Source organism: Amblyomma maculatum, chromosome 6 (genome assembly GCF_055883805.1).
Source record: "Amblyomma maculatum isolate TAMU_Amacu chromosome 6, ASM5588380v1, whole genome shotgun sequence".
Classification (NCBI taxonomy): domain Eukaryota; kingdom Metazoa; phylum Arthropoda; class Arachnida; order Ixodida; family Ixodidae; genus Amblyomma; species Amblyomma maculatum.
The window spans coordinates 92,630,992-92,657,652 of record NC_139349.1 but is presented as its reverse complement, the minus strand read 5'-3'; the positions used below and the strand labels follow the sequence as shown (position 1 = coordinate 92,657,652).

Below are 26,661 nucleotides of genomic sequence, written 5' to 3'. Positions count from 1 at the left end.
CTTATTAAGAAAAGCAGGCATTTTTCTCTTCGAAATAGGTTGGCATCACCACACCTGTCTCTGATACGAAGATGCTCGGAGGCTTGCACCTTCATTTTTAGTTTCTTTTCCAGTCCGGTCATAGTATTCGCCGGTAAAATGAAGTCTGCATGTCCTCATCAGCGATCTAGTAATTGGTGTGCTGTGGCACGGCAAGAGCGAGATAAAGACGTTAGGTCACGGCATAGGGAAGCTGCTAAATTAATTTCGACCCGTCAGATTTTTGCGAGTGCACTAATATCTTGGCACGTGAGCGTTTCATCCTTTAATTTTCGTTTAAATTCGTCGATTCAGACCGGACAGAGCGCATTTGCTTAAAACCATAAAGACCTGAGCTACCGCGGCGTGTGAATGAAATGAAACTGGCTCCGCTAGGAATCGTTACGAAAGCTGCAACCAATTTGCGAGCTTCATGAGAGTTTTAGCGACGCAATACGTAACCATTTCCGTTGCTGATGATGTAGCGAAGTCGTGAGACAATTACGCTGTTCGTATCAAGACGAAGAAGCCAACTAAGAACCGGAACGGGCACTACACGATGGCTCACCTCCGTTTCGCAAGGCTTTCTAGTGCTTCCTCGTGTTACCTACTTCCATTTTCCTTTCTTGCCCTTTTGCGAGTGGCCCAGCTAGGAGAAACTAAAGGAACAGAGGCGGACGTTACGTCATCTCCTAGACCGTCGCTGCGACGGAGTGGAATCGAGAATGGCAGAAAAGGAAGGAGACGTCACTTGGACTTAATTGGATCAGGATAATAAGGAGTATATTCGTGAAGCTTTGGGAGCTGAAAACGCGAGAGTATATTTACTCTGCGAGCAATAGAATGGCGCAAATGCGCGACGGGTCTCCGATTCCGGTTCGGCTGACAGTCGTGCTTTTTCTTATATTTACCCTGTTTCGGTAATTCGTTTCCTCAGTGGGGCGCACGCGCGGAATCTGAGAGCTCGCGGGAAACAAAGAAAAAAGGGAGAGGATGAAAGAGCGGCGTGCGGATCTGATTGGGACGAGGCCGAGATAAATTACAGACCTTCTCCCTCGTCCTTCGGTCGCCGGAAAGGGGAAATCTAAGAAGCGCGCGCTCAAACTGAGAGGCCAGAAAGCACGCTTCATTGTGCTTTTGCGCGCCCCAAGTGCGCGATCGACTGTTTGAGTTTTGTCGGAGCCGTGGCCACCGCTGCGTGGTGCGTCGGATTGTCGCCGATCGAAAGAGAAATCCCGAAGCCACACGGAAGCTCATGAGGACCACTTGTAGAGATCTGCGAAGCCCGATAAAAACAGGGTATAAAAAAATTACAAGGGTTAAACACTGCTGAATCAAACATTGAGCGAAAGCATTAGCTGCAGGTGACCGAGCGTTCTTCTTCTTCTCTTTTTCTTCTTCTTCCTCAGCGCACATATAAAGCCCCGCTTTAACCAAGCCGCATGAACGTGCCTTAGTGGCCTATAGGGTTAACGTGAAGGCCAGGGTCCTAGCAGGCTGATTCCGACATAACCGTCCCGAGAGACCCAAGTTGGTAGCTCCTGCCAGCCCACAGTCTAGTGTCACTTGCGATGTGACGTCACAGCATCACGTGGGTAAGACGTGCGTGGCTACCGCCGCGCTACGTTGAAGGCTCGAAACCTAGAGTAGTATTGCTTTCGCAATAAAAAAAAAAGAAAGTTACTTTTATTGTAAGAAAGCTTGAAAGTAAATTATTTGGACAGAGCATTTTGAAAAAATATTTTACTTTTTTCACAGCGCTGCAGCGCTTCATTTCCAATCCAAACTTCGTACCTGTGCTTCCTAATATTCATAGAAAAGCTGAGGCGCGATTGTGTGTGTGCGTGCGTGCGTGCGTGCGTGTGTGTGTGTGCGTGCGCGTACGAAATCTAGTTTTGCACACGTGCATTATATGCTGACAAGTATATAATCCACAATTTTCAAAACGTTATGACAGCTTGTGAGCCATCATGCGTATTTGCTTACTACTGTTTTTTTTAATTGTATAATAAAAAGTTCTGTATGTTAAGTTCTTAATGTTATTGTGCGAACCTATCAGCGTAATATATAGACGTCGCCAACATTATGAATATGGGGCGTCAGTATGCCATTGTCGAGTAATTTATATGCGCAGTGCTCCGATGATCAAGAGGTGCACCACTGTAAAGAGTCTGAGTGCATTTTGAGACTTGTTTTCCTTCTCGTCGGAGACATGAGAAATGTGTGTAAGGCCATTTGGAGCACGCGTTTAAAGACGCGGTTACCGGCGGCGACTGCTGGATCGGGCTTCGTTCTTAAATTCTTCTTCTTCGGAAGCACGCCTTTAGCAGATAGTAGTTTGCTGATGACCTGGTCGGGCATTGATATGTCGTCCGTGGCATAACTCAGCACTTCAAAAATTAAGAAGTTCGACGCTGGGTATCTAACGTTACTTGACTTCAGTTATAACGAAGATGCATATCATTATCCGTTATAACCGAGTTCGAGTGATATACATGCCTCTTTGTTATAACCGACGTCGCAGTTCGGTATATCCGACGTCACGTGGTATAATGCGTGCATCCTCGTTATAACTCAGGTCAAGTGTTCGTTATATGAGAGGTGATGGGTCGATCCAGAACTAACGCGAAACTCGTCTGACGGGTTCTGTTTAACCTTTAAGAAAATAAAACATCTTCCCTCCCCATGGAATCGCACCCTACAGCTTCGATCACCAGCCGAGCGCGATAACAGACTAGGCCACGCCGGGCTCGTAAGAAACACTTAATTCTCCTTGTAACGTCATGCCAACGCGGTTGCTATGGAGACCGCTGCCGTTTACGTCATGGCACATAGTAGCAACAACACGATGTTCAGGCGTTTCGAGCTTGTGTCAGAATCTCACGTAGTTATGAGAACGCTGCGTGTTAGGAGGGAAGCCGTACCGCCAATCCCACACTTAACACGCACTGCAACGATGCGCGCCAAGGATTAACGCCAAGTCGAAAGCCTTTATAGGCTCATAAGTGTGCTCCCGTCCTTCCGCAGAAAGTGTCACATACACAATAAACGTTATAAACCTTTAATGTCAGACTTTGTCAAAGCATTTAACAGGCTCTAAAGAGTCACTGAGCAGGCATTCACAGTTCAGTAATGATTGCATAAAAGACTGAATAACCACCGCGCTATAAAGGATTTCGCTTCATCGCAGTTAGTGGTTCAAAGCGCCTCCTCGAATTTTATTTTTTGAACGTTGTCATTAGCTTACTAATTAAGATTGAAGTGGTAGCACTTGAGTTTGATGAAATGCGATATATACACCAACTGATTATACTATACGTACGTATCAGAGTCTTTTTATTTTTCCTATGCTTTATGCAACACTTTCCTGCCACAATACAGTGATCTGTCACTGAGAGTCTTGCTGATAAAAAACTTTCATCTTGAAAAGAACAGCTTACACGTCTTGCTAGTGTCCTACAGACGTAAATTTATTGTTTTTTTTTTAGAGAAAAAGCAGGACACAGCCTAAATAAGGATTTGATTGCTCCCATTGGTAATAACTTGTTTACTCCCACGGTATCGCCAAGAGGAAAGTATACAATAGTTTTATCTTGCCTGCACTCACCTGTGGGGCTGAACCATGGAGGCTAACCAAGAGGGTTCTACTTAAGTTGAGGACGACGCAAAGGGCTATGCAACGAAAAACGGTAGGTGTAACGTTAGGAGATAGGAAGCGCACAAAGTGGGTCAGGGAAGTAACTCAGGCTGCTGACGTTCTAGTGTAAATCAAGAAATGGCATGAGCAGGACGTGTTGTGCGAAGAGAGGATAACAGATGGTCGCTTATAGTAACAAACTGGATTCCAAGGAAAGGAAACCGCAGTATAGGACGGCAGAAAGTTAGGTGGGCGGTTGAGGTCAAGAAGTTCGCAGGGGTCAGGTGGATGCAGCTAGCACAGGACCGGGATAATTGAAGAGATATGGGAGAGGCCTTCGCCCTGCAGTGGGCATAGTCCGGTTAATGATGATGATAATGATAATGATTGGTAATAAAATGTTGCACAGCGTAAAGTGAGATAGCAACAACGTCTGATCAGATTTTTGCGTTTAACAATCCACACCTTCGTCTCCTCTAGGAAAGAAGGTGACACCATGTTTCTTCCGTAATATTTTTTCAGGAGCACGCAGAAAGCAGCAGAAAAAGTAATAAAGAACCAAAACGAAGGTGGGTCGGGTCTGCTTCCCATAACAGCCTGGCCCAGGAGACCTGTACCAGACTATTCATTAAGCGCATGAACGTAATCTCGCTGTTTTCGCCGCTGTATTACGTCATACCCTGCTTATTAACACGGCGGTTGACGCTCGTGCATTCGGGTTAAACTGGGAGTGTTACGTGGATTTAGGAGATCCCTGGCATACATCTGCGACACCGTCAAAGCCGAATGTTCGGGCTCTCTCGTGTGAACCTGTGCAAGTCAGTCAAAACATCTTATTCAATAACCATATATGGCCCTCTGCCCGTATACACAGTAATGATTGAGTGAGGGCGAGATATATAGGAATTCTACGCCTGCGTCTTCATCAGAGTGCAGAAGGGCCACACGCATGTTTTCGCCGGCGCTCTTGGAGTAGGTTCAGTTCTTGTAATCAGACACTGCGTGGTTACCCATGCAATGGCTTTTGTCTCTTCTGCGGCCGACACCGCCACAGCAGGTGTCATATCAATTGTGTTTGTGCTAGTGCCGCATGCCAGATATGTGGCAACCTCGGTGTATCGTCAAGTTTGCGAGATCCATATTCCACGCAGGCGCTCCGGAGGAGCCGTTCCTGACTCTGGGCGGCGAGCGGCTGCATGATGGCACGCGCATCACCATCCAGGAGCACGAGGAGGCCGAGGTGGGCTGCGTGGCGCGCCGCGCAGTGCCCGCCGTGCGGCACATGCACTGGATACTGGGCGAGACCAACATGACCGCCTCAAGTCAGCTCTTCGTCGAGTTCTCTCCCCAAGAGGACTCGTACACCACGCGAAGCCTACTCAGTCTGAACGCGTCTCGCGACCTTCACGGCCTTCGACTTTCCTGCCACGTGTACCATGTCTCGTGGCCCACCTCGACGGCGGTCGCTGCCACGCTCGACGTCCTGTGTGAGTGCACGGCACGTCAGCTATTTAGGACCCTGTAGCCCGCTGAGAGCAATTAAGCTTCAGCTTTACTGCTGTCACCGGGAGGCCACGGAAGTTCAGCTCCAGCCTAATTGCTGTGCCTTCTCTGCTCAGTTACAAATGGGGAGTGGGCCTTGCTTGGCTGTGCTCAGTACCGGGCTACATGCTTCACGTACAACGCATGTAAGCCCATCTGTTATACGTGTTTCAGGTTTTGCCCACTATAACAGCACTCAAGTAGAGCTATCTACATGGCCAAGCTACTTTTAAATTATATTGTCAAGACTGAAGTCAGAGGGAGCCGTGAAAGTACACGTAGCCGAGGACCCGAGAATAAGGTCGGCTTGTCGTTCCAAACACAGAGTCACAGAGTCCAGCCCCAGCGCGCCGCTCGTGCCAACCACCGCTTCGTCGTCGTCGGCACCAAACACGGCTGTCGCGCGGCGCTAGGCACGTGGCATTATTCCCCCCCCCCGTGAAAGCAAACATCGTCCCGATGACAAGGTGAGAGGAGGAAAAAAAAATTAGGCGTGAGGTGAACTGTACAATAACGCAAGGTTTCACTTGCAGGGAACGCTCAGTCACGCGAAAAGTATGGCTTTAAGCGCACCACATGCACAATTTCAGGCCGCTGGCGTCGAACACTGACGGTCACAGTTCCATCTGGAATGACTTCGTAATTAACGTTGTTTAAGCGGCGCAGGACTTTATAGGGTCCGAAATAGCGGTGGAGTAGTTTCTCGCTCAAGCCTTTGTGACGCACGGGGGTCCACACCCACACTTGGTCCTCTGGTTCGTAGTTGGCCTCCCTGTGCCGAAGGTTATAGTGTCGAGCGTCGGTGGCATGCTGCTCCTTGATGTGCAAGTGGGCCAGCTGACGGGCTTGTTCGGCCTGTTCTGCGAAGTGGGCGGCGTCGGGTTCGACCGCTTCTTCCCCGCACGGGAGCATCGCGTCCAACATCGTGCGGGCCTCTCTGCCATATACGAGACGGAACGGCGTAAACTTCGTGGTTTCCTGCGGCGCCGTATTGTAGGCGAAGGTGACATACGGCAGGATCTCGTCCCACATTTTATGCTCAATGTCGATGTACATTGAGATCATGTCCGCCAAAGTTTTGTTTAGTCGTTCCGTTAATCCATATGTCTGAGGGTGATACGCTGTTGTTGTGCGATGCATCGGTATGGCTGAGAGTTAAGGTGTCCCGCAGTAGCCGAGCTGTAAACGCCTTTCCTCGGTCAGTAATGATGGTCGACGGTGCACCGTGTCTGAGCACAATGTCGTTCATAAAGAATCGAGCAACTTCGCCGGCAGTACCTCGCGCAAGGGCCTTCGTTTCAGCGTAGCGTGTTAAGTAGTCTGTGGCGACTACGATCCACTTGTGTCCGTTCGAGGATAAAGGAAATGGGCCTAAAAGGTCCATGCCCACTTGCTCGAAGGGTGTGAGGGGTGGTTCAATAGATTGTAACATACCGGATGGCTTGAGCGTGGGTTTTTTTCACCGCTGGCATTGTCGACAAGTCTGTACGTAACGTCTAACGCTCGGAGAAAGATGTGGCCAGTAGTAGTTCTGCCGGACTCGGTTTAGGGTGCGTGTAAAGCCAAGATGCCCTGAAGTTGGTTCGTCGTGGCAGGCCAGGAGGATTCGTGCCTTAGATCAGCCGGTATTACTAGCAGGTATGTTTTCGCGCTCGACGTAGAATTCTTCTTATAAAGCACCCAATTGCGGAGGCAATACGACGACAACCCGCGAGCAAGGTATCGGGGTATTGTAGGATGCCCACCTTCAAGATGGTCAATAATCAGTCGCAGCTCGCCGTCGGCACGCTGTTTGGAGGCGAGATCGGACGTAGTGACTGCTCCGAGGAAGCTATCGTCGTCGGTGGCATCTGACGAAGGAGGGCCGACGGGCGCGCGGGACAGGCTATCCGCATCGGTGTGCTTCCGGCCAGACTTATAAATAACATCGAAATCGAACTCCTGTAGGCGCAATGCCCAACGTGCTAAACGGCCACAAGGATCCTTTAAGTTTTTCAGCCAACACAACGAGTGATGGTCAGTGATGACGAGAAACGGTCGGCCATAAAGGTACGGGCGGTACTTGGCAGCGGCCCATACTACCGCCAAACATTCTTTTTCAGTGGTGGAATAGTTATACTCAGCACGGGAAAGTGCACGGCTGGCGTAGGCAATTACTTTCTCGACCCCGTCTTGCTGCTGAACTAGAACGGCACCAAGGCCGACGTTGCTCGCATCCGTGTGTAATTCTGTGTCGGCATCATCGTCGAAATGTGCCAGGATCGGGGGTGACTGGAGCCGGCGTCGTAACTCGTCGAAAGCCATCTGCTGCTCGGCGCCCCAGGAAAATGATGCGTCATCTCGAGTCAGGAGAGTCAGAGGGCTGGCCATCTGTGCAAAGTTTTTGATAAAGCGACGATAATAGGAGCACAGCCCCAAAAATTGTCGGACTGCTTTTTTGTGGGCGGGGACGGGAAAGGCAGCAACGGCAGCAAGTTTCTCAGGGTCAGCTCGGATGCCATCAGCACTCACGATGTGCCCAAGAAACTTCAATTCGGTGAACCCGAAGTGGCACTTTTGAGGCTTGAGAGAAAGTTTGGCAGACCGGACAGCTTCGAGAACAGTTCTCAGGCGGCGCAGGTGTTCCGTGAACGTCGGTGAAAAAATTATTACGTCGTCGAGATAAACAAGGCATGTCTGCCACTTAAGACCTGTGAGCACAGTGTCCATCATCCGCTGGAAGGTGGCAGGAGCACAGCAGAGCCCGAATGGGAGGACGCGGAATTCATAGAGCCCATCTGGTGTTACGAAGGCAGTTTTTTCACGGTCCCTCTCATCAACTTCAATTTGCCAATAACCACTCCTGAGGTCAATGGAGGAGAAGTACTTGGCTCGGTGAAGTCGGTCGAGAGAGTCATCAATCCGTGGCAGCGGATAGACGTCCTTCTTCGTCATACTGTCAAGTTTCCGATAGTCAACGCAGAAACGAAGTGTTCCGTCTTTCTTTTTAACGAAGACTACAGGCGAGGACCATGGGCTGCTTGAAGGTTGAATGACGCCATCGGCGAGCATCTCCTTGACTTGCTGTTGGATAGCGTCTCTCTCCCGAGGAGACACACGATAGGGCTGCTGATGGATGGGTCGAGTGCTTTCATGCGTGATAATCCGGTGTTTAATGACCGACGTTTGCTGCACTTTAAATGAAGACGTGAAGCACACACGAAACTCCAGCAATAGATCTTGAAGTTGCCTCTTTTCAACGGAGGAAAGGCTAGAATTGATGTCGACAGCGTGTACGGCATCATCCGGTTCAGTGCTAGGCGTAGCTTCCTCTGAAGCAAAATATTCGGCGACTTCATGCAGATGGTCGACGTAAGCAATGACAGTGCCACGGAACAGATGTCGATGTTCATTGGAGAAATTGGTGACAAGTACCTCCGTCTCTCTTCCACGAAGGAAACAAAGACCTCTTGCCACAGAAACTCCCAAGGCGAGTGAGAGGGAGACATTAGGCTCAACAACCCGGAGGCCGTGATGTGGCTCGTCACAAGTAACTCTGGCGAGGATGCTGGCGCGTGGTGGCATTGTGAGGCTATCATCGGCGACTCGCAGCGTGGAGTGGGACCCGCGGTACTCATGCTTTTCAGTGGCCAGTTTGGCGGAAAACGTCACCAAGCGGTTCGGTAGATCTATAGTGGCACCGTGCTCACGAAGGAAGTCGATGCCAAGAATAACATCACGAGAGCATTCGCGTAGAACGAGAAAAGTCGCAACAAATGTGCAGCCTCGCACCGTAACCCGGGCTGTACACATACCCAGTGGTGAAACCACATGTCCGCCTGCCGTACGTATGTCTGGTCCGTTCCATGGCGTCATCACCTTTTTCAGTGTCCTTGTAAGCCGCCCGCTAAGGATAGAATAATCGGCTCCCGTATCAACTAAAGCGCTGACCTCCTTCGTGTCGACGATAATAGGGATGTCCAGGGAGACCCGGCCAAGACCAGGGCCTGTCGACGTCGGTTCGGAGTGAAGTGAGCGGTGTGGTGGCGGAAGCTGGACGGCGGTTGGGTGGTCGGCGTCGGGACAATTCAATGTCGACGGCAGGTCGGAGTGAAGCAAGCGGTGCGGCGACGGAAGCTGGGCGGCAGTTGTGTGGTCTGCGTCGGGGCGATTTAAGCGACACGGCGGTGATAACTGGTCGGCGATGCGGACGACGTCGGGGCGATCTGGTCTGTGCGGCGAAAACTGGACAGGAATTCGGCGTTCGACGTCGGGGCGAATCGAGCGGTGCGGCGGTGGAAGCTTTACAGCGAATCGGTGAGCGGCGGCCTCGCCCCCAAAGGTCGCCGGAGCTAGTTTTCCCGATGAGGGCTCGAGGAACCATGGCGTCCAGCGGTATACCGTGACCCAGAGGGTGAAGAGCGACGAGGCGAAGGCGAGCGCGACTCGCGACGAGGAGAATGTGGCAGACTGGTGGGTGACGTACGCTGGCGGTTGACGTACTCGGCGATGTCCTGAGGCCGCTGACCAGGCCGTGGACGAGGGCTGTCGGGGGAAAATCCCCAAAGGCCCATCTGACGATAAGGGCACTGCCGGTACAGGTGACCTGCCTCGCCACAGTGGTAGCAGAGAGGGCGGTTATCTGGAGCGCGCCAGAGATCAGTTTTCCGGGGCGCCTGGCGCCGATCTGGCCAAAGGGGCAGCGGTGCCGCAGCGTGCACAGCGACCTGAGGTTGCGTGTAAGGCGCAGGGGTAGGTAGCAGGGCTGGGCGGCGTGTGACATCAGCATAAGTCATCCGCTCGGTGGGGCCCGGGGGTGGTGGTGGAACGACTGTACTTGTTGGTGGCGTGAGTGCGTTCTGGACCTCCTCACGGATGATGCTGGCCAGGGAAGCTGCGCCAGGAGTAAATGATCCATGAACTTTCTGGAGCTCCTCGCGAACCACGGTGCGAATGAGGTCGCGAAGGGAGCTCATATCTGCCCCGGGATTGTAGTCGGTTCGGTCAGACGGCGGTAGTGTGGAGATGGAATTCAGCGGCCGACCGTTGCCACGTGACCGTAGGCACGTGGCAATATGTAGTTGTGTTTTCATTGTACATAATGTGAGTGTACATTACTGTATAAAATATTAGTGGTTTTCTCTACCGTGTTAGGGTCTCTTGCGCCTAGTCAAGCTGCCCCGAGCAGCTTTTTGCACAAGAGCTCATACTATGTATTTGGTGAAATAAATTGAATTGAATATATTGATTGCACTACGATTTGCAACATTGTCGCTTTTACTTTTTCCTCAAGAAAGCTACAAGACTGGACACATTTACACTTTCATCTTATCGAAGATAAGCGGGCGATTCCTCGCTTGGATAATTACTCTTTTAGCAATAACGCATTTCAGAATTTAAAAAAATCTCCCAGATAAAGAAACCAGAATTACGAAATGATTTACGGCCAACATGTTCGAAAGGAAATAACAATTCTATTGCGCTTTAAAATCTGCGATAAAGCGCTAAATGCTTCAAACGAAGACCAAGAAGCGCAATACAATGCTACAAAAGACTGTAGTTATCCGGAAGCAAAACAGTGTGACTTCTCGAAACTTGTGAGCAAATAGTCACGAGTGGGCCTGTAGGAGCTGGAGGTTGCCAGGTGGTAATTGGCAGGTGACACGGTCGGTGGGTTGTCTGACGTAACGTGACCATGTGACACGGGCGAGTTGGTAGAAGCTGCTGTTTGGTCAGCTCCTGTCAAATAGGAGAATGTGACGGGAATCAAACCCGATATCTTTGATTTATACAGGCTATCTCTGGGCCAATCTGACACGTTCGTACGGCTTCTGTTTAAGCAAGGATGGGTATATATGTCAGGCGTTCTTTGATATAATGTGGTAGCTCGCAACGGCTTTCTAATGAGGATAGTATATGGGATAAGAAATTCACGGGTAATGGTTTAGTGATTAGGCGAGTAGCAAAATGTGTGTATTTACAGAGGATCCTCAAGGGAAGTATGCGTGAGGCATCAACACTGTCACGTGATAACCTCAAAGGTGCGCCTTAAGTGACCTCCGCAGTTATTTTTGTCAATCTCCTGTGTGAATAGACAAAAAAGCGTTTGCTCCGCTAAGGCTCGTTTGTGTTGCAACGACTCTGAAGGATGAAGAAGAAGGGTATGGAGCAAAGGAGAAGTAAGATTTAGTTTGGTTTGTCGGGTTTTAACGTCCCAAAGCAACGCAGACTACGAGAGACGCCGTAGTCGTGGGCTCCGGAGTAATTTTGACCACCTCGGCTTCTTTAACGTTCACTGACATCGCGCAGCGCACGGGCGCCTTGCTTTTCAACTTCATCGCAAAACGGCAGCTCCGGCCGGGTTTCAGTCTAGCATCCTTGGGCACAGCAGTCGAGCGCCGTAACCATCGCGGTTACGGCGCTCTTTCTTTTCTTATTTCTTTCTTGCCCAAGAAAGAAATAAGGGGAGCATTATATATGTCATTCAAATTGCAACCTTATCGCAACGAGATAGGGCAGGGAGTACTTTACAGCACACTTCAGCACGGCAGAAGAACCTCATAGTCAGTACCCGCCTAGCGATTACTTCGAATATTTAAGGTTGGCCAATATAAGTATGGGGACCAACCAAGTGGTGGCCGCTTTAAAGGATCGAAATCTTGGCTATATCCCGCATATTTGATACAAGAGATTAATTTAACCTTTTGAAAGTGAGTCATCACTCTTCTTGTCACTTCAATTTTTTTTTTATTAATGTGGAATAGATCATCCTGTGTTGAGCCTCGTACTAAGCTGATGGCGGCGCCTCTCTTCCTGCACATGCCCGCACAGACATTCCGTCCTTCTCGATATCCCGGGAGCCGGGCTTCGGGTTCCCGATCCTGGAGAAGATGTCCGTGTCGCTGCACTGCGCGGTGGACGCGAACCCGCCGTGCGCGCCTCGCTGGCTCAAGGACGACGGGCCGCCGCCTGTGCCGCAGAGCCCCGACGGCTTCCTCAACTTCTCGGCCATCGAGCGCCAGCACGCCGGCTGGTACCGGTGCGCCGCCGTCCACCGCCTCGGGACGTTCGCCTCCTACGGATACTTCCTGAACGTCCGATGTAAGGGCAAGCAAATTAACAAAAACAGTGTACGTGACAAAGCTCACTGATTCTCGACACGATTGACGCCAAGAACACAACTAGAAGGTTGATAAAAAGAGAAGTAACGAGAAATAACTTTATTTGGACCAAACAAAGAATTTGACAGGGAATCATGTAGCTAACTCCCGATCATACCTCCAATAGGCGTCAGCCAGGATCTCTTGGATCGGGGCTGCAGCTATCAATGTTTCTTTTAATGCATTTGTGGTCACTTTGATTTTAAGGTGAAAACCTTTCTAGGCTCATGGAACGAAATCCCTTGCGCGAGAACTGTGCGCGAGATCTGTCATATTTATTTTAGCATCATCAACGTGAGTATACATCTCTTGTGTTCCTTCCCTTATGTTGATAATAAAGTTTATGCGGACCCTATACTGCGAAAGTTGAGAGAAACGGTCGAGAGACGTCAAATGTGCGTGCTACGCTTGAGATCGCCTCCCGGTTTTAAGACCAATTATGCCGCAGTCATTAGAAAATGAACCTTTTCTAGGCTGCTTTCGTACCCCACAAACATAGCGGCCATTTGTACGTAGAAAACATGTACAAACGGCGCTTGCGAGAGTTCGGTATTAGAACCGCGGACGCATCCGTCGTTTCCAGCCCGTTGACGCGCATGAACATTGACCGACTCTCTGGAGGTTATGAGTGCCCGCTCGTCCAAGTCTGATCGTATTATCTCAAAAATGAAACGACGATATGGGACTGAGCTTATCCAGCTTTATGCCTCAAAATACTCCCGTATTTTATTGTAGCGGCCAGTGAGCTTTAATGGCTGAGTTCTGTTTATTCCTCTGCGCTCTCTGATAGAAACAAAAATGACAAGCACAAACAAAGGAACACCGTTTATAAACTGCTTATTGCGCGCTGGTGAGCACGTGTGTTCTTCCATGTCCGCGGTATCATTTTCCCTTCACAGGAATATCTGTACGTCAGGTACTTGTATTCATAATTGTCGGATATCCGTAGGACGTAGTTTGTTTCGTGCTGAGCAGCGCGATGTCGTTGCGTCCGGTCCATACCTCCTCGGCTCATTTTCTTTATGAGCCCCACACCAAGCCATTCTCCTTTTAATTACGTGAGAGCTGCGTTTTAAAGGCCGTGACAATTTCGAAGAGCCGCGTACGAAAATTGCTGCGTATACTTGCAGGCTTGTGAGATGGATGAGACGATAGATTGCAAAGTGGCGAAGGGGTACCTGCGCTGAAATTATGCTCGGAAATGGAAGGCAGAGTTGGTCATCTCTACCTGTCAGTTTAAGTTTCTCGTGTATAAAACGAATGACTATAGGTACTAAGTTCCCGGGACAAAATAAGGGGAAGTAGAGGAAAGGTAAGAGAGAAGAAATATTTTCGGAGAGTTTAAAGATACGAAAAGAACGTATCTAGTATTATGCTGCGCCCAGTTATTGTGGCAGCTTCTTCATGGGTTTCAATTGCACTTTTTTTTTGCTCCCTTTTCGCTACAATGACTCTCTTCAGTTTGAAGCACAGCTTGAGGTGTTTTCATGCAGCGCTTGGTGAAATGCCCACCTAATTATTCACCCTTAGCACACAATCAGAGGACTAGAATATAGTTATTCACGCAGTACGTGGCACCATCCTCCGCAGGATCGCATTCAACTGCTTTTGGTAGCCAAGCTCAACGCGTTACTGATCTTGTGCCACAAGACTATGTTCGCCCATCCTAACAGGGCCAGTAAGATGGGGACGAATGCGGTGACCTCCGCTTCCTATATGATCCGTCGTCGACGTCTTTACGCCTCAAAACAACACTTAGAAAAAAGCGTTCTCCTTTTACCCTACCCGAGAAGGCTGGGAAGCGGCCTTGCTAAACTGCTCCGGATTAGACAATCAACGAGCTCTGGTCCGACCAGCAAAGGCAGCGCCGATTTCGTGACAAAGAGTAAGAAAAAATAGTTAAAAACGCAGAGGCTCAGGTGGCAAGATCAGACAAGAAAAGTTGGGAGCATATAAAGAGAAGGGGGACGGGAGAAGCGGGTCGCGAACTGTGCTGGATAAATTTCGGTGGGAAAATCTTGTTTTGGATGAAACAGAGCTGGACCTCTAGATGATACTACCTTGAATGGTAACGGTTACAATGCTTTCAGCAAATTCACTTCAGGGTTTCATTTCAGAGGTTAGGGTGGAAGTTAGCTAATGTATGCGTCAGGCGCAGTGTAGTTATTATTTGTCAATATATAACAACAAGGAATACTTCTCTGCGTAACTTCTCTCGTTTACGTACAGTGACGCGATCGATTACCTTGAGCTCTTAATTGAGTTAGATTTCTCTAAACATATTTTTTTTTTTTTTTTTTTGCATTGTAAAGGCCGAGTGAGGCAGTCACGATGAAGATGAACTGTGTTTACTAGTACTAGTGCTTCTCGCGTTATGGTTTACTTAGGTAGCATGCAATTAGATATTACAGATAAATTTGGTTGGCTGTTTATATGTTGGAAAATTAATAATTTTATAACTTTTGCAAACAGGCGCGTACAAACCACCGAGTCTTGAGCCAAAACAGTAGCAGCCGCTCTATGTTTAGCTCGCAACGAGTGCCCCGGCCTCTCCTGTTATTAGCCAACTTCAGCAATACCTGCAAAAGCTATCGGCTAACATCCCTTCTCTTGTATTTAGCCTTAAATCACACGCTTGTTTAGCTTGGCCACTAAGTACGCCTGCCACTCGCTTCGCTCGAGGTGTCGTCTCTAGGCTGGCAATATGTGCCGCTCAGAGCGGAAACCCCAAATGCGCTGTCAAGCTGTCTAAACCTTAATGACGGCACTGACGACAAGACAGAAAAGGCGCGCTAACAAAAAAAAAAAAAAAAATGAACATCATGTGCTGGCTCACAAAGTATCTTGGAAAAAGCCAGGCGTTCTCTTCCCCATCGACGTACAGTTTTCGTTTTGATCGACGAAGCGTGGCATCAGAGGAGACGACGAACACGCTGCTACGGAGTCGGCAAACTTTTAATTACCCATCAACTGCCTTCGTGTTTGCCCTCTGGGACAGTTCGCCAGTGGGCGCTGTGCGCTAAGTGAGACATTCTTATAACAGTGGCCACTTGTCTGGAGAGCCCGTCTTGCGCCCGTCTTGAAAGCCGAGGAATAAGTTAGTGGTTTTCGCATGCAAAGACCTAAGTCGAATTATAAAGGATGGGAGTTCCCTCTTCCGCCATTTCTCTCATTTTCGCCCTCCACCTACTCCAGCCTTTTCGAGCACCAGTCCTCCGTAAAGGCGGTGTCCTCCGCTTCGTGATCCTGCGGGCGCGTCTTTTGTCGTGGAGCAGATGTCGCCGCCATCACTTAGCCGCCTCCGCACCGATGCCACGTGCAGCATCTTTTCGAAGAAGTGCCGCTCTTCCATAGTCTTTTATTCACTTCGTTTTTTACTTAAATGCGTTTTTTTTTTCGGTGCCCGGCAGCGTTACAGATGTTACAGCAGCTTTCGGGAATTAATGAATGGAACAGTAAGGTATACAAACAGAAATTACTAGAGGAAGAAAGAACGTGCTGAAGGTAATGCTGCTTCAGGACGAGAGTGCGCCGAGCAGGAAAAAACGGGCTTTGTATAAAATAAACTTCTCTGTCTCTCTTTATTTTGTCATGCAGACAGGGTAGCTTTCAGTTTATAACAAGGATATTTAATTATTTTCTGCCTTGTGGACGAGGCGACTTGATGTGAATCGAAAACAAAGCGTCCAGTAGTAGCTCTTGCCTTGGGGAAATTCCAGAAGCAAAGGATTGCGCACATGTCGGAAATTTCCAGAATTTGCTCGACGTTAGTAACGTAAGAGTGAAAAATAGACTTGCTCCAATAACATGACAAATCGTGAATAATGGTGGACGTTCAACTGGTCAAATATTCGAGCATGAGCTCAGACTGAAATCAGGTTGGCGTTACATTCGTTATATATTCAGGAATATATACATTATAGCTTTACATTGACGACATTCTTTACAAACTGCCCACTGGTCGAAGGGTGTATGTTTTATTTAGCCAGTTAGTGCAGCACTGCCTCCCGCATTCTTAACGATGTTATTTTATTTATGGCCCCAGAGCAGTCTTCTTTGGGGCATGCTCATGGCACAGTTTTATTTTGGTTGTCTATAGCTATGACGCCCTCGGGCGCTTAGAACAGTCTGGGTGAACCGTTGCGGCGCCATGCGAAATAACAGATCCAAATCAATGAAACCAGGCAGTACATACTTCTATATCTATAATGAGATGATGAATAGTACTCGTGGAATGTTCCGAATATATGCATATGCCGACTCGTGAGTCACTTTGTTCCCCTTGATCACAGTGGCTTATTGTGTCTATGACTCTTGGTGCCCTTATAATAGTCGCGCGCACATGAATAGGATGCGAAAGGCAAGCGGTTTTATACTTGTTTTAAGTTATCGCCAGGCAGCGTGTGGCACGGGCACCATAAAGGACTCAGCACGACAGCGATATGGAAACGCGCTGGATATAATTGTATTGCAGCGCATTCATAGTGAGACTAAACTCCGTTAGTCGATATTCCTGCTGCACACGGGTGGCTTCCTTAGTCCCAGGTGCCGACGGCGCTGGAAACTTTCGCCCGCTATCCACCAGGCATTGCTGGCAGTATAAGTTGTTAATGACCTGTAGAAGAACGGCTGATTGGGCGAGTTGGTGAACCATGATGGACAGTAATGTATATTGCGCAAAAAGACGAGACAAAGAGGAGAAGTGGACAACGACCTGCGCCGTCGTTGTCCACTTCTCCTCTTTGTCTCGTCTTTTTGCGCAATATACATTATTGTTAATGACATGATAACGTTAAAGGTAAAATTTTTCAGAAAATTTGGCGTCGGCTTTGTGAGCGAAAAGTCGCCAGCACGCCTCTGGCTGGTGGCAATTGGCAGGTGACATCGTCAGACGCTGATTGGTCGTAGGGTTGTGTGACGTCACGCAGCCACACTGCATGACAAAATTAGCAGGAGCTGCCAACTCGGACGGCTACTTTCAGACTGAAGGGCGAGACGGGAATTGAACCCTCCGGTAGCCTTCCTTCCCGAGTAGTACACGCTTTTCCTCGGTACGCAGCTAAGTTCTTGCGGCTTGGTTAATGAGGGGCTTATACTTCTATCGGGTGGTTTCCCACAATGTGGTGAGTTATGATTGTGTGCTAACGAGTACACACGAGATAATAGAAGCACAAATTAAGGGGTTCATAAGCAAGCGAGCAGCAAAGTTTATGCGCACGCGAACGAGGATCCGCAGAGGGAACCGCGAATAGGAGCCATATTAGAGGGTTTTAGCATAGCACAATCCGTCACCGTGATTCGATTACCCAGATTACCTTCACGGCACTAGATAGCTCTTCTTGTTGGAAGTGGGCACACAAGTCTGCCGCGTCGGGACCAATCAGCGCGTACGCATCGGCTGCGCATGATAGCGGGTCACGATCCGCTTAATCTCTCTAAGCAGTGTTGCGTCATGCCGTTAATGGTGGAATTTAGGTGTCGCCTAATTTTTACCCAGTAGGAAGCATCGCGCCAAAGAAAGCATGCCATGCTATATACTTACGTAAAAACCATGGATTATGTATGTGTGTGTGTGTTGCGCGTGCGTGTGTGCGTGGGTGTATGTGCATGCGTGTGTGTGTGTGTGTGTGTGTGTGTGTGTGTGTGTGTGTGTGTGTGTGTGTGTGTGTGTGTGTGTGTGTGTGTGTGTGTGTGTGTGTGTGTGTGTGTGTGTGTGTGTGTGTGTGTGTGTGTGTGTGTGTGTGTGTGTGTGTGTGTGTGTGTGTGTGTGTGTGTGTGTGTGTGTGTGTGTGTGTGTGTGTGCGTGTGTGCGTGCGTGCGTGCGTGCGTGCGTGTCAGTGAGTAAATAAGTAAAGAGCTCTGACGGCTCCTTGCACCTGGCTTTGGCGCAGATGGGCCCGAGATCGTCGAGCAGCCCCCGTCGCAGATAGAAGCAGATTTCGGCGGACCCGTGCAGCTCGAGTGCAAGGCGGACGGCAAGCCGTCGCCCTCTTATTGCTGGACGAGAGTGCGCTCAGGTCGGCTGGAGAGCATGGCCGGCGAGAGCTCGCTGGTCCTGGACCCGGTGCTGTACTCCGATGCCGGAAGCTACCAGTGCACGGCCACAAACCGCCTAGGGTGGAAGGAAGAGCGCGCGCGCACCAGGGACATCCTGCTCACCATCTCGGGTAGGCTGCCTTGTTAAAAATGCAGCTCGCACAATAGCTTCACCTTTTCTGCCGAGTCTTTAAAGTCACGCAGTCTGTCTTTAAGCGTGAGCGTCGTTATTTTCCTTTGTGCGTGGCTGTTATCGTGACACTAAGTGAAACGCAAGAGGCTTGTTTGCTTGACGAAGGCTACGGCGTCCAAGTAAATCTTAGAGAGTTCGACACACAGCAAAAAAATTTGAGGTTTTCAACGATGCTGAACCGAATATAGAGAGAAAGCTTTGGCTGCAGGCGACCGAGCGTTGCATCGAACTCAATCAGCGTTCCGTTGAACGCATCAAAGCTCATCGGCGTTCTAGGCAGAGTACCCGCTGCGTTTCGATGGAAGCGAAACGACGAGACGTACGTGTGCTGTGCGATGTCTGTGCACGTTAAAGATCCCCAGGTAGTCGAATTTACTCCGTAGCTATCCACTATGGTTAGGTGGCTAGAAAGAGAGATGTGATCAACTCGGTGCGCTTTCCATAGAGAGGTATGGCCCTCTGAGCGTGACAGCGGCTGGGACCAAATGGAGAGCTGCAGTCTGGGGCGCCGTCGGCATTATGGGGGAGACGAACGCGTCCATAGAACGCCATGCGACAGGAGCAGTGGTGTACTGTCCAAACACAGTTGCCGGAAAAAGTGTGGCAAATACTGTGCCTTCCTTTTCTTGTACATCAATTATAATTATATGCAGCACTGCAACGATTACTGATAAGAAGCAAACGATGAGAAGCAAATGATAGGAGAAGAAGGGTAGGCTTTCGCCATTGTCCTCTTAATAGACACCGCTATAGTGAACTAGACACTGCGGAGAAGTCGGCGGGGGCCTTGGCGCGCCAGCTGTACATCGTGTGACGTCACTCCCTTTTGTCGCATGTGCAGCTGGCGCGGCGGTGGCGGTACCTCTGAGTCACCCGCGGAGCGGAGGAGTCAGCGGCTGCTCCCCAGTTGTGCTTCGTGTGACGTCACTCGTTCCTCGCGCATGTGCAGCTGGGGCTCTCCAGGTCTCCGTGAAATCGCTCAGACGTAGCGTAGTGTTGCTTTCGCAACAAAAATTCGTTTTTACCTGTCTGTTGTCCCATGCTGCGCTATAATCTATCAGAGCAGGAGCAAAATATTAATAATAATAAAGCACACCACTAAAGCGTAGAGAAAGTCAAAGAAAATCCCTGTCGGAATTTATTATGTATCTCATATTACCTAATATGCACTGCACCGTTAAACATTTATAAAACTTTTAGTAAAGGAATTTATCTGATATACACAAAGGTGATAACAGCTGCTGGTCACTGCATTTAGTTGCCTGCTTTGGAGGTGGCGCCGCGCTTCCGCACCGGGTGCGGGTGATTCTAGCGACACCACTGCTTCCGTGTGCGTTCCTTGATACGAAATGGGATGAAAGCTATCGCCGACGTCGGCAACGCATAAGCAGCACCTGATGATATTCGACTTCAAAAAACTGCTAGCGCCACCTCATGCGACATGTTTTTCGGTGCACAGCGGCTAGGGAGCGCGGAGGCACGCGGGGGGGGGGGGGGGGGGGGGGGGGGCGAAGAAGAGATACCGCGACATGAACCACAGAACATTATGAGAGTGGAGTTAGTTGTTGGGCTAGTTGGTAATGACTTAAGCTCGGTCTTCAGCTGTGCACCATTGCGCTGAAAACTATGAGCTTAGATCATTACGTATGTACTGCGGGTATAGAGTTCTAAATCTGTTTGGAAAGTAATAATGGTGTAAGGGGGTACCTTTGGGCAAACCGTTTTGTGGCTAAGGGCAGAATTCCAGTCGGGGTTAGAAGACATCTGTGGGAAGATTGGCATTTGTGGCTTACGGCAAAAGTTATAACTAAGGAATACAGGAAGATTTGTGCTGGGTGTCTTTCGAAGCACGAGAAGATAATGCAAAATATTTTATGAAGAACCAGAACGCTAACCAGTATTTAGAAAAGCAAAGTTATTTGCTGGGTTAGTGGGTATAGCTAGTATAATGAATTGTAATGTTTCACCAGGATGTAGCGGAATCGCTTTTAAAGAAGACTAATTATCCTCATTCTGATCCTTGCAAGCCGAAACACCAATCAGGTAAAAACAAAAAAATATGAGGCTATGGCATACCAACACAAAGTCTGGAATAATCTCAAGAGAATTGCCTTGAAGTATGGCGTACAGCTGGTGTTTTCCGCGCCGTGCAAGCACGCTACGTCGCTGAGATGATTGCCGAAAGAGCACTGATATTTGTCCGTTCCCCGACGCACAGGTATCGTCTAGCAGATACCATTCAGGTGAGGCAGAGTATACATCTGTCAGACCGGCTGGTGCAATAATGAACGCTTCAGGCAGGCATGGTGCTAGCGCACAAGGACACGCACTGCGGGCAGGCGGACAGGCAGCATGTACGTTCTTTGGGAACAGGCAGGTGATCGAACTTGCCACTTCAAAGCAAGAATCACTCAGGCTGCTCTCCTGCTCTGCACAAAACTGCAATCGTAGGACGCGGGAAAAACAGCTCAAAAGAGAAACATTGGAAGCCTCGCTCATTCGCGGCTTGGGTGAAAAGCGTGTCCACGGTACCTCAGTTACATCATTGTAGAAAGGGTTGCTGTAAAGAATGTATGTGGTTCGGCCACGTTCCTCATCGTCGTTCATGTGATACGCACATGGGGCATCTACACCTTAATTAGATGTTGGTTGAAGTGAAGTTTATAGCTTTGGCGATAGCGTTGGACTAGTCGTTGTTGTGTCCATCTGCTGATGCACAATGGTCACCCGACAAGAAGGTTCGGAACAAACATAACAGCAAATAGCGTTTGTCTCATTTACCTCTCTCGTCCTTGTCTTTCCGAATGCTTTGGAATTCATTATGTAGGGGTGAGAGGACAAAGTAATGAACATTGAACGACAGGTAGAAAACACAAATGTTAGGACAATTCTGAGAACCATTACGACATTCTCTAATAAAATAATAAAAAATTCGATAGGATCTTTTATCTTCTTTTCCCGAAGTGAAAGGGAACGTGAAGGAAGAGCGCGGTAGCGGGAACGATAGAGAGACAGAGAGAGAAAGCGTCTAGGTCGTTTGTTGATGCCGGTAATGCCGGCTTGAGTGAGGCCCGCACTATTAATTGCGGGCATTCTCGGATGTCCGATAGGCGAGCGGCTTAGAGGTAGTGATCGTTTCTTTCTTCTGCGAAATTCGCTTTGGCTCGTGATGTCCGCACTCTGTCCGGCGGGCAGTCTCGGGTGTATACGCTGTGAGCGAGTGGTGCAGAGCTCGTGGCTCTTCTTTTTCTCCTTCTGAGAAATTCTCTTTGGTTCCTGACTCTCTTTGTAAAACTTTCTAATGAGCTAGTTGGTACCGGTGGGGACAAAAGTAAACGGAGCACGCTATTTCCTTCCAAAAATTTTCACGCCTTGCATAATTGAAACTGGTGGTAGCGATACGTGCGTACCGGTAGTAGACCCCAGTGCCCTTTCACTTGGTCAAATATTGTTTTCTTATCTCCAGTGCAGAAGGCGGGATTTTAATTTGATCAGAAAAGTATGCTCTGTTTACTTATGTCCGCACCTGTAATTATAGTTAAGAAGCGGTGCGCTTAAACGATGATCACAGGAAAGGATATGAGAGGAGGGAGGATAGGACAGAAGCACTCAGTTACACCGGCAACGGCTCAGAGGGTGACGCAGCTCAGCCGCAGAACGGGCTCTATGGAAAAGAAGCCGTATACAGGAAATGGAAAACGCTGATTAAGAAGGAGGCGTTCTGTGACAACTCAAGAGGCAGCGGCCTTCTCTTTGAAGCTAAATCAGGATGTCTTAGAACGCGAAGCTACAAAAAGAAGTTTAAGCAAGAAGGTGAAACTTGTGCCATGTGTGGTATATGCGCAGAAACAATTGCACATCTTATAATATAGTGTGACAGTATCCATCCAGATGCCGATGTTGGCGCAAGCACTCTCCTTGAGGCCTTGGTGTTAACAGATAACAACAGAAACGTGAGTGAATCTGCGGCAAATGTTAGCAAGCAGATTTTGGACGATTGGAGGCTAACTAGCAGTGCGGGAACGTAAGGGGACGAAATCAGTATTATATAGCATTTAAAAACATACCGAGTCTGCAACTAAAGGGGTTAGTGTTGAAAGAATGCGTAAAGACGCTTAAAATGGAAGGAAATATGCATGTTCTGTGCACCGTATTCACTGTGATTATTGAACAGAGAGAGGCAAATAGTGGTAGTTTGGCACAATGGCCAGTAGAAAGACAGTTATGAACACTTTTGCTGTCTAACGCGAGTATTTGCAAGGATCAAAGATAAGACAACCATGCAGTGCTGCAACTGATAGTAGCGTCTGATAGACACACTTCGCCGTCGTCATCGCGTAGCAATATAAACAAACTCAGTGATTACATGGTCATACAATCGAATGATCAGCGCCTTGCGAGGGTTGTCTTGACCTAAATCATCTTCTTATGTGCACTAGTTCGCAGCGCCTCCAACGTGAATTCGCAGTGTTCTTTTCTTTTTCTCTTCTTGCTATTCATCTCCACAAGTTGCAGAGGAGAGACCCATCTCAGATGTTTCGCTCATTTTGTCTGTTATTTCTGCCCGCCTTTCACGCAGGCCGGCCTGACATCAAGGCGCTGAACAAGAGCCTCATGGCAATCGTAGGGAAGCCAGTCAGAATCACTGTGCTGGTCTGTGCCAATCCTCCACCGACACGAGCTTATTGGATCGTGGGCCGCCTGCTGCTCAGCCCCGGGGAAGCGGCCCTCACCAACTACGTCGCCCACAACTACAGTGTGAGTTGCCCGCTGAGTGACGTGGTCTAGCAGACATTGTCACAAGCGTGCAGCGACGTATACGTGCATAATAATTATGCAATGGTAGCGTATTATCGATATTACGCCGATTTGTGTAGTAATATATTCAGAGGATAACCGATGGTCGCTGAGGGTAACAAACTGGATTCCAAGGGAAGGAAAGCGTAGCAGGGGGCGGCAGAAAGTTAGGTGGGCGTATGAGATTAAGAAGTTCGCAGGGGTCAAGTGGATGCAGCTAGCACAGAACTGGGTTAAGTGGAGAAATATGGAAGAGGCCTTGCCCTGCAGTGGGTATAATCAGGCTGATGATGATGATGATGATATTCAGTTCTCCCACTTCCACCCCCCCCCCCCCCTCGCCTTTTTTTTATTGTCGACCATCTCCAGTACATCCAGTGGCGGTAGCTCTTGTTGCTTAGTTCTATTTTACGTGGTTTGCTCTGCGATTTTATTGTGTTCGCCGCAAACATAGTGAACCATCCACAAAGCCTCCGTGGCGCTGCTTTGTAAAAGAAACGAAATATTCCTCCTGCTGTTTTGTCTCCCGATCCTGACACCAAACGTCTACACTTCGTATTTTTAAAGAGTGCTTTCCACAACAATCTTATTTATATCCAGGAAACTAGGGGCACTAAGATGTGCGAACAAAAGTATACGGTCTAACGGCCAAGAAGCATAAACGGGTATGCGATATCTGCGTTGCATATTTCTTGCTTGCATTTAGTAAACGTACGGAATATACGCTTGAGAGCAGTACAGGAACCTTGAAACCTGATACGCGTGCCTGTGTTCGCGAAAAAAGCTTCGCGTATCATTCATTTTGAGTAAGTTTTGAATACGTTTCATGAAATTGCGAAGTTTAAAACTGTAAACAGTGTCGGTAAACACTCCCCTTGGAGCTAAGTCCGCTGACGGCTACTCCACTGCAGCGCTCAGAAATGCAGGTCTAATATCCGTCACTGCTAAGCGTTACGATACCGTTTAGACTAAACCCCAGCTCAAAACGTGCCGTTATTTTCGTTGAAAAGGCTTCACTATTACACTGTCTATATCGCACGTTGTACTTGTACAGACGACGCATCGATCAATGCATTGGCGACATTACACGGCCGAAATTAGACGCCCACGTAGTTCGGCGAAAGGCAGGAACATAAATAAATGTTTGCAATATAGCACGTGAGCAGCGCAGAGGTCGAGCGCTGAGATCAAACTTCGAAAGTTCATGTCTAGCCGATGGCTTAAATGGGATTGGAACACTACCTACACAGAGTGACTGGTTTCGAGCTGGAAAGTTGTGTGTGATTGGCCTAAGTGACAGAGATCCCGGTGTCTGTTGCGCCGTATCAGTCGGCCTCGAGCGGCAAAAAGGCTTGGCCCAAGAGATGCCGGCTTACGAGCGGTAATTATAGCCTTGGAACCGCTGGTCTCAGCACGAAGCCGACTTGGACTAAATTGAGCAAGTTACTTCGTTTTGTTTTTTTTTTATTCATGCTTGACAGAATGAGGCGGCGGTGACTCTGTCTAGAAGTTAATGCGCCTACGCTCTTTCACAAAGTCATCATACTCAACCCCCCCCCCCCCCCCCCAACCACTTTACCTTTCACTTAGTGCAATTACTGCACTCACGAATAAAAAAGTTTCTCCTTTCTTTAGCTCCAAGCACAACGAAGTTAAAAGGAAGCATGTAAAAACAAGCAAATGAGTCACATTTCAGCAGCAATCACTCGTAGCATGTGTGTATGGCTTTTATTCCTTCACTGTGCAGTGAGGCCAGTTCTTGGAGAGGCTATGTTCTGAGCGCGCTCATACAGTTAGTTTGCCGAAAACCGCGTACCACGAAGTATCGGCAAGTTACTTTACAGTGCAATCACAGCGTACCTTGTTCGCTTCTTACGCCAGTGCAAAGATGCCCTCGTGCTGCTTCATCTCTCACTTTATTTTTATTTTATTTTATGCAGAGTGCTGACACACCGTTCTGCCGAACCACGTCCCTTGAAATTAGGTCTGTTCACCCTGAAGACGCCGGGGAGATACTCTTTGTTGCCAGAAACCCCAAGGGGATCGATGATGCCGTTATCATCCTCAACGTCACACATCAAGCTAGTTTCTCCTTCACAGAAGGGAGCTCCCTCGCAGGTAGGGATGGAAATTTGTCTGTTTTAAAGAATCAGAACTATAAATGAAATAATAGCACAATAACCGAATTTTTTTCGCCAATCCAAAATTTTTATTTAGGAGCTATGAAGTATATGCTACCCCGCCGCGGTGATGCAGTGGTTAGGTACCTCGACCGAGGATGCGGGATGGAATCTCTGCCGCGGCGGCCGCTTTTCGACGGAGGCGAAAAGTATGTGCCGTGCGATGTTGGGGCACGTTAAAGAACCCCAGGCGGTCGACATTTCTGGAGCCTCCCCCTACGGCGTCTCACAGAAGCTGAGTCGCTTTGGGCAGTTAAAACCCCATCAACTAAATTAAACTAAACTCAATATTACGACTGCGCGAACTTTGCAGATTCATTATATGGCAAAATGCACTTTAATATATATAGTGAACAGGGCGGAATAACATCACATATAAAAAAAAAATTTCAGGGTAGCACATAAGTCACCTTATGCTCGCACTCTCTTCTAGGAGAAGCGCGAGCGTAAGATGAGAGGTAGAGAGAAAGAAACTCTCTTCCTCTCTCTCACTTTCTACTCTCTCTCTTTCTAAAGAGGGTGAGAGAGACTCTCTCTTTCTCATCACTGACTGTTATTATCTATCATTATCTCGATATAGTGCAATCATGTGCTCAAGTATTTCTTTTTTTATTACGTAAGCTAACACATTTTCAATTTCCATTTGCCAGATTCACTCAGAATATTTGCACTTTGGTTTCTATGCTAAAGAAGTGCTGTGTCTCTTGCAGGAAAGCCAGACGTTAACTGGATATTGACAGCATGGATGAGCTTAGCCCTGGCAGTGTCTGGCAGACTAAGACGTGGCACAAGCTGACACATAGTTTAAGGTAAGTGATGCTGCTGTTGAATGGCTGGGGCAATAATTTGGTTATTGACATTCAAAGACGTTCCTAAGATGCACAAAAATGCATGTTAGGCCTCAAGTGTAGCTGCGCTCTCCAGTCCACAGATCCAATATTGATTGAGCCGATATGAACAGCTTTTTGTATAAGCAGCAAGCGGGGGGGGGGGGGGGGGGGGGGGGGGTTAGTCGCTGTGTTGTGAAATCTCTGATTCTTGTTCAAAAGCTGATGGCAGGAGATATCAGGGAGCAGTGCACCTTTGTAGCCTCTTCTTGCAGGAGTAGACCTCAGCATA

At 48.6% G+C, this 26,661-nt stretch overlaps 1 protein-coding gene across 1 annotated transcript in view; it reads left to right on the top strand.

Annotated features, from left to right (window-relative positions):
• LOC146186244 (kin of IRRE-like protein 2) overlaps positions 1 to 26,338 on the top strand; it is a 41,488-nt gene extending 15,150 nt beyond the window's left edge. Inside the window, exons 3-8 of the mRNA XM_084605645.1 lie at positions 4,807 to 5,142; positions 12,008 to 12,277; positions 18,228 to 18,503; positions 23,145 to 23,323; positions 25,303 to 25,480; positions 26,253 to 26,338. Coding sequence (XP_084461771.1) covers positions 4,807 to 5,142; positions 12,008 to 12,277; positions 18,228 to 18,503; positions 23,145 to 23,323; positions 25,303 to 25,480; positions 26,253 to 26,338 — 1,325 coding nt within the window. The remainder of the gene's footprint in view (positions 1 to 4,806; positions 5,143 to 12,007; positions 12,278 to 18,227; positions 18,504 to 23,144; positions 23,324 to 25,302; positions 25,481 to 26,252) is intronic.
• Positions 26,339 to 26,661: the final 323 nt, after the last annotated feature.